This window comes from Larus michahellis, chromosome 9 (genome assembly GCF_964199755.1).
Source record: "Larus michahellis chromosome 9, bLarMic1.1, whole genome shotgun sequence".
Lineage (NCBI taxonomy): Eukaryota > Metazoa > Chordata > Aves > Charadriiformes > Laridae > Larus > Larus michahellis.
This window is the reverse complement of record NC_133904.1, coordinates 34,936,909-34,949,102: the sequence shown is the minus strand read 5'-3', so window position 1 is coordinate 34,949,102 and position 12,194 is coordinate 34,936,909. Positions and strand designations below refer to the sequence as shown.

General features: G+C 36.3%; 1 protein-coding gene across 1 annotated transcript in view; it reads left to right on the top strand.

Moving 5' to 3' along the window:
* KLHL4 (kelch like family member 4) overlaps window positions 1-11,317 on the top strand; it is a 45,584-nt gene extending 34,267 nt beyond the window's left edge. The window contains exons 7-11 of the mRNA XM_074601037.1: window positions 2,198-2,422; window positions 4,327-4,489; window positions 7,221-7,433; window positions 9,044-9,215; window positions 9,940-11,317. Coding sequence (XP_074457138.1) covers window positions 2,198-2,422; window positions 4,327-4,489; window positions 7,221-7,433; window positions 9,044-9,215; window positions 9,940-9,999 — 833 coding nt within the window. The 3' untranslated portion in view covers window positions 10,000-11,317. The remainder of the gene's footprint in view (window positions 1-2,197; window positions 2,423-4,326; window positions 4,490-7,220; window positions 7,434-9,043; window positions 9,216-9,939) is intronic.
* Window positions 11,318-12,194: the final 877 nt, after the last annotated feature.

Below are 12,194 nucleotides of genomic sequence, written 5' to 3'. Positions count from 1 at the left end.
GGCAATCAAATCAAGCACAAAATACACATTCATCGGCATCACAACATGAAAACACTCATTCCTAGGACAATTTAGCAAAATGAAGTTAAACTGTAGCAATTAGTATAGTATCATTAGTGATACTGATTATTTATGAATTATATAAAACAATCAAGAATTCAAGGTTATGTTTAAACTAACTTCTACCAAAATAGGAATAACATTTTCTAATAGTTTTTTCTCAATAAAGGTTGTGCACAGAAAGGGCTATTTCAGTCAACATCTGCACTTCCTGTTGGTGCCTCTTTTACTTATTACTTTGGAATAAAGCCAATTGTTTCAACTTTTGCCTTTTGATGGTTAAGAAGAACAGCACTTCCTCTCCTCCCTGCTGTCCTGTACAGCTCTGACTCATACTTTGAACCTGTGCTGGATTGTAAGATAAAGGAAACAGCACTGAAGAAACTATGATGCACTGGAAGAACAGCTCTGAGGAGGGAGTAACTACCACCTCTGGCAATAATACTCTTTCTGTGATAAAGAAAACTCTCAGGGAATGCCAGATTTGGCTTTGTGCTTATCACAGGTGGTATATGAAGTCAAATCTCAACTTCAAATGATCAAAAGAAGATCAAAGAACCACTTTTGGGCTGGTGTTTTGAAAAATATGAATGTGCCTAAACCACATTAACTTTCAAAACCCACCTTCCAGCCTCTGTAAAAATTACAGCCTACAGGGTGTGTATGAACATGCTGTATACCTTAATGTATTTTTCCTGGTTTTTAGTCAGCGTGCAAGATACTTCTTTTGAGGCCAAGAACTTTGGGGCACTCGCATATTAGCATAGAATAAATGAGAAGGAATCAAAGCAAAGAAGAGCAAACATACTAACAAAACGGAAAGAGCAGTCAATGAAATCCAGTTGCTCAGAATAAAAGACGACAGGAAAGAGGAAAAAGTAGAAATTCTTTCTTTTATTGCAGATGGATGATCTGGTAGTTTCTTTCCTAGTCTATGCAACTGGAAAAGCAGGTAGTGGAGAAAAAATATATCATGAGATAAGCTCTTATTTCACTCAATTTACTGAATATAGCAGATGGAGATCATCTGCTATAGCATAGCAGATCCTATTTGTGAAAACGTCTCTAAAGCAAATGCTACCCTTCTTTTCTGCTTTACTGCGTGGTTGTTTTGCTGTTGTAAATTATTCCTTAGCCACTAACTGCCTATTGTAATTCTCAGAATATTACTTCTCTAATCTCAAATCCCAGTCAAGGAACAGGCAGGAAATCAGCCCTGTTTTTCTCATCTGGTTGCCTTCAGCTGAGCTGAAGCTGAGCTCCAGGGTGCACTGCATGTGCAATTGCCAGTTGCCTCTTCTACCTTAGTTGTTACTCAGCCATCTCCCCACTATGCTAAACCAGCTCTCAAAGAAGCAATTACGGCTGCTGAGTGACTGATAGGAGCCAGTGCATGGAAAAGTGTCAGTTTTGAATGGCAGAGAGCTAGGGCCTTATGAATAGTTGCAGTTAAAACATTACTAGAAGTTCAATGACCTGAAAAAACTGAAAATACAGCTTATATATTACATCAGTCAAGCAGTTATTGCAAGGCAGCTGCAAAGGTGAACCTCAAGGAAGCTACCTGTGGGAAGAGAGTGTGTACTTACACTAATGCAGCCTTCTGCCTGTCTCCATCATAAAGAGGAAAATATTCAAGCTATTGATGAAGCTGCACACCCAAGTCCTGCCAAGGCAGGCAGACACATGGCTACATTTTCAGGTTTTCATATCATTAATGGTTTAAGCACAAACATGGTTAACATGTACATAGTTGTGAGGTACCATATTCATAAGGAATTAAAAAAAACCCCAACAAACAAACAAACCACATAAAAACCTACTCTCATGGTAGTTAAATGACTAAGAGATTTACCTTATCTCCAAAATTGTCAGTATTAAAAAATTTGCTGGCATTTAATTCTGCATCCTCTTGCTCCCAGTTTATTCTCATAAATTTGACAATCATATATGCATGCAATTAATGCAGCTTTCTCATTAGGGTTTTTGTAACTGAAGTTTTCAGGGAGCCACAGTAAAGGTCCACAGACAGAATTTCAATGTTTTACAATTTCATAATGTTTTGGGTTGTACCGACTACTGACTGCTGTGTACTGATCCATCCACGGCTATCTCACAATACTTACATTTTTAACAGGTACCACTACAATTGAGAAGTATGACCTTAGGACTAACAGTTGGATACAAATTGGTACCATGAATGGTAGGCGATTACAATTTGGAGTTGCAGTAATTGACAACAAACTCTATATTGTGGGAGGAAGAGATGGTCTCAAAACCTCTAACATTGTTGAATGTTTCAACCCTATCACCAAAGTTTGGACTATAATGCCTCCTATGTCAACACACAGACATGGCCTAGGTAAGACATGCTCTTTCTTTGTAAATACCTTGCATCACGTACAAATTAATTTTTATTGACACAAACACTGTTGACATAACTTTTTAAAGCATTAAATAACATGCAGCAATATTTGTAGAAGATATTTCTCAAAGACAGAGTTGCCTATTGCCATAATTTTATGCCAGTGATGTTTATTAGTATTCACCTAACTTGCACTGGCCTTGCAGAGTTAATTTTGCTTTTAGAAGATTCCAAAATCTAAGTAACAGTGAAAATAATCAACTCTCCTTCCAATGTAGTGGTCAAGAGATAAGTTTGCAATACAATAACAATCTGATTTTCAGATTTTTTAAAAAATTATTACTTAAGCCCGCAGATACCAAACACCTCTGAAAATCAGATCAGAGAATTACCCACATTGAAGAAAACATTGTGGTAAGGAAATAAGTATAACTTCACACATTTTAATGTTTTAATTACAGGGAGTTTTACAGAGCTCTGCCATGGCTTAGTATTTATGGGTCTTTACTGCACAATACTCCTCAATATTATTCACAATGGATGAATAATATGGACATGAAATCTAGAATTTATTTCTGGAGCTATAAAAAATATGGATAAGTTTACAGTTGAAGAGACTGTAAGGGAGGGAATATGATGATTTCTGAATTATTTATCACAGTTCTTATGAAAAAGCTGGCTTCTCTTTAGTTTACAGGAACAGGTATTGCTTGAAATCATTCGTAAGTTCAAATGACATAGACTACTTTTATTTTAATAAATAATAGGAAAAAATTGATCCAGAATTATTTGGTAAACCTTTGTGGCCTATATCACTTTCTCCAGCTCTTGGTGGAGAAAGTATAGAGTAGGGTTCTTACCAGCTAGTCTGTCAAATTTAGAAAAGGAAATACTAGTAAGTAGCAAAGAGAAAGGAGACAAAACAGATTAAATCATTCTCATTGAAGTCTTTATAACTAGCAATTTCAGGGGCATAATTCTACCCAACAAGTAGGTCACAGCAGTAAATTTGAGTGCCCAAAGTTAGGCTTCTATCTGTGCATCAGCGGTTTGGAAAGCTGCCTTACACTTACAGCTCCTATTAGCTTCTCTGTGATTTTGTGGAGAGTTAGCACTTTTGAAAAAATCAGGCCATGTATATTTAGGACTGAAAAGACAGAATTAGAAAACTTTTAAGCAGCCAGATTCAAACAATTTGCCTTACTTAACAAAAGAAGCTAACAGCAGTGGCAGCAGCAGCTCCCCAGAGGGGAGGCACCAAAGCCCTTCTCTCCGGAGAAGGACAATGACACAGGATATGTCCACACAGAGCCTTGCAGAGACAGCCAAGTGCACTCTCCTCTGCCTCAAGGACAACAGATACAAGCCAGCTCTTATCCAAAAGTGTGTTCCCCTTACAGGCATTAAAATGTTACGGTACTTTAGCTAGTAAGGACAGCCAGCTACCCACCCACTCAGGCTTCATGCTGGCAGGACTACAGAGCTTCAGCTCACTCAGAATAAGGGATAGGTGGTTGGTTTGGGAATATTTTTCATTGCCTGGCTTGATCTTCGCCTTTCTTTAAAAGAACAGCATTTGTTTCTCATTTAGGGGCTCAAATTTGATTCAGAACAAGGTCAGCAGAAGCGGAAGAGATAAAAGTCCAAGAAGAGAACATCAGAACTAAAGCAGCTTTCCTCTAATCTTCTGGCAAAAGATAATGCTTATTCAGAAAAACACTGTATATGAAGTATTTTGTTTATATTTGTTTATTCTGCCAAATGACAAGGCAGCTTTCAGATAGCTTAATACCAGCTGAAATTGCTTATCTGCATACAGGGAATTAAAGTATGAAGTTAATACACTATTGGTCACAGAAATTATTAGATACTGTAATTTGTCCCTAATTCTATCTGTTAAGGAGTGGCAATGCTTGAAGGACCAATGTATGCTGTTGGTGGCCATGATGGATGGAGTTACCTTAATACCGTAGAAAGATGGGACCCACAAGCACGGCAGTGGAATTACGTTGCCAGTATGTCAACCCCTAGAAGCACCGTAGGGGTTGCAGCATTAAATAGCAAGTATGTCACCAGGAAAATCTCTCTTTGGTTTTTCATTTGCATCCTTCCTTGGAAATACAGTTTCTTAAATTTTCTTTTCAATCTCATAGTAATTAATCACCTCAAGAAAACAAAGAGAAATTGGAATGCACGAAAATAAGAAAGGAAAGGTTTTCCTCTGTTGTGTGGTAAATCATTTTCAAACTTGCAGTCATGTTTTAAAACATATTTCAGCCCTTTTAGCTTATAGCAATTGGAAAATGGTATTACATGCATATCACAATTTTACCTAGAATATAACTTATGGGGATATAAGATCAGCTACTTTAAAAAAATATTCCGAGTTTATGTTTACATTTTAAAATCAGTATGTCTAAGGAAGCACAATTTGAAAGAGCCTCTGCAGAAACAAAGTCATTCCTCTGACATTTTACACCTCCTGCTTGCATCTACAACTTTAAAACACAAGTTCACAGTCAAGAATAATTTTTAAAAGGTTAAAGGTATATGGTGCGTTCAATGAAAGGAAGACAAGTGTAATAAACAGCCTTCTATAAGTCTTATCTAGAAGTCTTATCCTATCCAGATTGATTCTCTCCTTCGTCTATTGCTTACATACACTGAGGTCATGTGTTCACTATACATTGGTTTTCCCAACAAGATTTTCAAAGCTTATTTAAACATCCTCTTAAGACACTAAAGCCACTGTTGCATGGGAACAGACACATGAATCTAGTGTGCAACCTGTACTGAACAGTGTATTACACCTTCTTGTAAATTCCTATTTGAAAGCAGTTGTATTTTAGCAAGAGGAAGAACAATTCATAAATTAATGCCTACCAGAATTCTGTTTTCCTTCTTCAGCAACATAGTCTGGTGCTGGAAATACAAAAGCCTTGTAAAAGGCCCCAGGTTATGTTGGAGACCATGGCTTGAGCCAACCTTCCTTCTTATTTAAATTTGTGGAAAGCTCTTAGCAATGACAGTTTGGAGGGGCTGGGAATATTACAGTTGCAGGCAGACAACTGCATTTATCCTGAAACTCTATCACTGGCTTCCCTGTTCACTTAAATTCCAGAGAAAGAGAAGGATAAAAGGCAGAAACAAAGATGTCAGCAAACAGATAATTGCAAATGCAAACCTTCTTCACATACAAGTAAGGGTTTTGCGTTCAAATATGACATGACGTTAATCATTAACTCAAAAGTCCAAGAGAGGCAGAACTGTTTCTTCAAGTCCCTGTTGTATCTCAGAGGAAATGTTCTCAGCATAAACTTCACCAGAAACTCCTGTTGGTACCTTCCACAGCAACATGCCGGAAACCACTTTGTCAAAGAGGAAATCCAGGCTGATTCGGACTCTGTTCTCAATCCCTCCCAATACAAGCTGTCTCCAGCCTGGCTTAAATCACGTCTGTTAGTCTAGTGATGTAATTTCTGGCATACCAGGGGAAGCTGAGACTAAATGTCCATCATTTGCTGGACCGCTACTGCTGTGTCTAACCAAGCAGAATGCTGCTCCTTTTCCTGTTTCCCTAAGTTGCACTGTATTTCTTTCTATTCAACTCCATCAAAAAAGACTTTAAGCTTTTGTGGAGCAACACTTTTTGACCAAAAAATGGTCTATTGAAAACATCAGTCAATAGTGGTGTATTTGTTCTTTTCCTTAGAGAATGGGAAACACTACCATGTTTCTAGGCATGTTATGGAAAACAAAACAAACATTAGAAGAGTGAGCTAGAAATTTTGTATTCTTCTAACAGTAGTCAAGAATTTTCTAGTTAAATCGTACATTGGGGGGTCTACAAATTTTTCCAATCACTGGATAAAAGCAAGCACTTCTCAAGAAAATTCAACTGATCTGCTTGAGGTGGTTTACACTCTGGACAAGTCAACATGTTCCCTAGGTGTCTAATTAGTTGCACTAAATAAATTCAGTTTCATGGCAGTAGGTAATAGCCAGGATTTGAAAGGGACCTGAACAATTGGCACACTCAACACCTAAACACATCTGCTATTACATCCAGTATGCACACTACCATATAGTCTAGCAGCATCCAAGTTAGCTTGAAATACAAAAGAAATTCAGGCTCAGCAAAATTCATTGACAAAAACCCACAAACCCATCATGCTTCTTAATGTGTATTTCCACCATTTATTCTTACTTGTTGTCCCAGCATCAACTGGTTGAAATCTCCAGTTGTTTGCTAAGTGCCTTTAGGCTGAACAGGCAAGATGACATACCTGTAGGGTAACTTCTGTCCAGCAGATTTTCTTAAATACAAACATTAGGGAACAAATATTTAATATACTTTGGACATAGGTTTTCTATATTAAATTATATTCTTAAAATTCTTTTACAAATTAACAGTATAGGAAAAATACTTAATACAATACTAAGATGTTAACTGCTCCATAAGCCTGTCACAGGGCACGTTTCAAACATATGTAGCATCTTCCAATTAAATTCCATCTATAGCTCACATTTAAAGAAGCTGATATCCATTTTTAAACTTAATTTTCATACGTGACTGCTTGAAAATTTACACTGCAAATGAAGAATATAATTTCCTTCATAGAGCATGCAAAACTCTTTGTGCAAACAAAGTTCCAGAGCATAGCAGTCAGATAGCAAACAATGGGCATAACGATAATTTCAAAGTGCTCTGAATGAAGTTAACCAAATAAAATTCCTATTAAAATGAGAGACTAAAGACTGAAATTGCTTGCCTTCTTGTGGGTAATTATCCCAGACTGTATGCTGTTGGTGGACGAGATGGGAGCTCCTGCTTAAAATCAATGGAATGTTTTGACCCACACACAAACAAGTGGAGTATATGTGCTTCGATGTCAAAGAGAAGAGGCGGTGTTGGTGTTGCAACGTACAATGGGTTTTTATATGCTGTGGGAGGTCACGATGCACCTGCTTCCAACCACTGTTCTCGACTTTCCGACTGTGTAGAAAGGTAAGGGATTTTTTTTTATTATTATTATTTATTTTATATTCCAGGAAGGAAATATAAAATAATTTACAGAAGCAAGGGAAACCTCTTCACAATTGGAATGTTATGTTTGTAAAACATATTATGCTTTTAAAAATAATTTTTTGAGCAGATTTCCAGGACTCTTGTGATAACAATAATTAACTGTCAGAAGCAAATTCCTCCCAGCTCTCCCTTCTGTTTGAGCTTCCCAAGAACCAGGTAAAGACAACTTAACAAGACAAATTCAACACGTGACCCTTCTATTTCTCAAGTGCCAAACCCCAGGTTTAGTCTACTTGCGTCACATATTGTAAGAACTAAATACTTTTCAATTGTACCTTCCTCTAATAACTTGGCTGGTACTGACCGAAAGGTTAAAAATATAACAAATATCACCTACTCAAACAGGCAGTAGTAACACTGCAGGTATTTTCTGATGGAGAAGACTGATAGAAAGAGCCTTGTTTCTGTAAGAAACTATGTTGCTATAGGAAATCAGGCTAAAACATATGGTAAGGGTCTGATTTGACAAGAAAAAAAAAGGAAAGAAGTAAACATGCACCAAAGCAAACCACTTTAGTTTGAATTCACACTTTAAAAACTAAACAGCGTATTAATACATTGGCTTAATGATTGTTGTAGCACTCAACTGTAAGAAGTGAAATCTTGGCTTTATATACGTTTCTCAAAGTAATTACTTTTAAAAATGAAAATAATATTTGTCTGGTCCTTATTTAATCCCATTTTTATATCCTCCACTGATGAGTGTAAAGGAAATGCAAATACTGGACACTTCTTTTCAGAAACAGAAGCACTGTGTGTCAAATGTTGCTTTGCCACTGTGGTGGCAAGTGGCACAATGTGGGAGGACAAGAGAACACTTGAGCCCTGGGTGAGAAGGGAACATAATGAGTGGGGACAACTCCTCTGGCTGTTTAATGGGCCGTGGGTATCCCTTGACAGTCTTGTGTCATTTGGGGACAAGAAAGGAAAACTAAGCAAGTATTCAACTCCCTGTTGTGAATAACAATGGCTAAGTTTTGTTCTCCGTTAGATGGTGTAAAGCTGGAACTACCCTCAAACTCACTTGAATTTGTATTGGAAATTGACTGAGTACGTATCAGAAATAAAATCAACACTGATGTAAGATATTGCCACACAACTTGTGTTACAAACTTTTATTGACCATACGAGATATTTAACTTCTTTTACAGTGAAATTTTCTGAATACATTAGTTCTGACAAGAAAGAGAAAACAAAAATCCTTATGGAGAAAGAAAAAAGACTATATTGAAATTAACTTTGCTGAGTCCAGTAATGGCCATGCTGCCATTCCCTCAGGCCTCATTTACGTTCAAAATGTATTGATTGTTTAATGTGATAGAAATGGAGAATCTGTAATCAAAAAGCAAAAATATGGGCATTTTTCATGTTCCTGAAGACCCCTCTAGTGGCTAAATTAAATATTTCACCATGTTACTCATAATTCTCTATACTAGTTCATGGTGTAAACTGACCACAATACAGGAGAAAATAATTTAAAATGTGTTTCTATAATGTATTTTTCTAATTTTGATCATGAAACATCCTAGGTATGATCCTAAAACAGATGCTTGGACAACAGTGGCCCCCTTGAGCGTACCTCGGGATGCTGTTGGAATTTGTCCTCTGGGGGACAGATTATATGCTGTTGGGGGCTATGATGGCCATACGTACCTGGATACTGTGGAGTCCTACGATGCTCAAAATAACGAGTGGACAGAGGTAATAAGAAAAATTACCTAATAAATAATAGGAATTCTTCCTGGAGATAGGAAGAATTCTGTCTGAATAATGGACAAAACAAAAATTATTATGTTGCAAAATTATCATGGGTTTTGTGAAAAAATTATATATTAGGATGCATTAATACCGTAGTTGCGCTTGTATAAAATATTGGTTGCCTCTCCTGTGAAATAACTCTCTAAAATTTTTCAGACTAAAGGGCTAAGGCAGTACCTGGGCAAGTGAAGCAGGTTGCACAAATCATTTTGTGCTTGAAGTGCTTGAATTTGCCGTTGCTAGCACCGGCATGCCTTTGTCAGCAATGCCCTCTACCGGAGGCACTTTCAAGTTTTCATATTTATGACCCTCATCACGGAGAGCAACGTGAAATATTTAAAACTGTTAATGTCCTTTTGTAGCTACACAGTCCGCGCTTCTGGAACACAGGATAGGAAGGTCTTTTACAAAAGTTAAGAGCAATGACATCAGCCTACGCTCCTGTAACTCTCAACAGCTGCTAACCTTTTACCCAAAAAGCCAAAACTGTGTTTTCAGAGCCCTAGTTAAATCTAATTAATATTTTTTTTTAGCAGTACATTAGTTTGAATAAACAAATTGCTTTCCTTTTAATCTGCAAGTAATTTCTTCTAGCTGTATCCATAGGAGTCTACTAAAAAATGTTTCCTCCTTCTTCTTGTCCTCCCCCCCCCCCAACACTTTTTAGGAAGTTCCTGTCAATATCGGAAGGGCTGGAGCATGTGTTGTGGTTGTGAAGTTGCCCTGAGGACTACACATATTGTGAAATTAAACTGAGTGGAGTTTCATGAAGACTGAATCAGGAAGATAAACATTTCCTGAAAGCAGTACAGACTATACACATCTTAGCAGCCCTCCATTAAAGAGAATACTTATCTCTGAGCCATTATGCTATTAGAGCACAGAAGTGTCTTCCTGCATTATAAAAATCAGAGAATTTTGCGTAAGTGAATTATTTTATTAAGCCTAATACATAAAAGTTCAATTATATGTTTAAATGATTCAGGTTTGTTACAAAAGTGTATCTATTATTTATAAAATGCAGTAGTAAAGTGATAAATGGGTGTATAAGATTTCATAAACTTGTTTCTTTTCTATGTTGGCAGTAATGCTAATGTTTATAAAAAGAGCTTTTATATTTTAAGTAAATGAAAATGAATGAGAGAGAAACACCTTCAACAGACAACTGCACAGAAGGAAATATTTGCCCATAAATATCACTGGCAAGCAGAAGTAACTTCATTTCTATATTCAGAAATTAAATTACTAAATTAACTTTCAAGTCAAATCAGAGAAGCATAGAATTTGGTTGCTATTCAACCTCCAGCATCGCTAGTACTGTGACAGAACACCCATTTTTAGCAGTATATTCAGCTGAATAGTGCAAGTGAAGGAATAGTAAGGATAGGGTATCTTTGTGTTATTAAGTATGTGCCAACAGAAAGAAATCTCTTTTGTCAAAACACAATGCTAATATAATTTGCAATCATTTTCACAGTGCATAGATATGTGATATTTTAATGCTGATCAGTGTGTCAGGTTATTCATGGATTTGTCTTTGCTCACTAACCATCTGTCAGTATGTGTTAAACTAATTTGACAATTCTTGGGATAATCACCATGCATTAAATTTTAAAACAATCATATAATTACATTCCTGGAATATAACTTACAAAATGAAATTCTTATATCATATTGATATGACAATCTTTGACCTCAGCTGAAGATTACCAGCTTTCTCTCATGTACAGTAGAAATATGGTAAGAAAAAAACCACATCCACTGTGTAACATTATATACCACTTATATAGGCATGTTTGTGTTTTATTTGAAATCAAGGGAATGCTAAGAATCAAGAATAAACAGGAAAAGAGTAACCTCAAAACAGCACATGATATTCCACATGCATGATTGTTTTTTTGTGTGCCAATTTCTAATGAAGGTTTTGATTTGTTTTGCATTAATTTCTCTTTTCTTTTTTAATAATTTCAAATGCTGGAAGTGTACTTTAGAAAAAGAATGTATGTAAGATATTCTATGCTGTAAAGCACAATATTTGGACAGTGTCTACTTTAGTGTTTGTTATGTTATTGTTTTGTCAGTATCAGAAAATTCAAGACAGAGGTGAAAATTCTCGGAACACAGAGACTAACTTTCCTGATAGAATACTGTGTTTGCAGAATTCAGCAATTTATGTTATTTTAAAAAATTTAGAGTATGAATACTGTTGAATGCTTCTAAACATGAAATCTCATAAGCGTATTTATAAAAGGAACAAAATTTTTAACTTTAAAAATCAATTCTGTTTATATATAGCATGCTAGAATCAAATAAAATGTACTCGCTCTGCTAAGAAAATTTAGACTATATTTTAACAACTATGTGGGGTTTATTTCACATCCTTTCAAGAACAGAAAATACAGAAGTATCAATCTCATTTTTGTACTCTAAAAGAACAAAAGATCACGCAACAGCCATGCGCATGCTTTTATATAAATAAAGACTTGTGTGGATCACAGGGAGAGGGTCAATATTGCTTATCATTCAGGCTCTAAATCCTGCTTTTCTCATGTTCTCCTATAACAGTACATCACTGTTTCCAGTATCCAGTATAACCTCATTTATTCTACTCTTGCTTGCAAAGCATTGATATTGAATGCCCATTTTTAAAACTCTAAAATACAAATTACACAAACAATGGCGTAACTAATGTCAAGATATGTGCAAGAGGCTCATCAGAATAGACACTGATAAACTGCTGATACCAACGGGTCTTGTTCATAGAGCCTTTGCACGCAATTTGAAGTTTGCTTGGGGTAAAAGAAGGCACACAGCCTCAAGTGAGAGAAAGCGTTCATGGGTCCTTAGCTAGAGTGGTTTACAAAATATAAATCCATATTTAAAAACCTAATCAAGTCTACAGTAGGGAAAGAAAATGAAGAC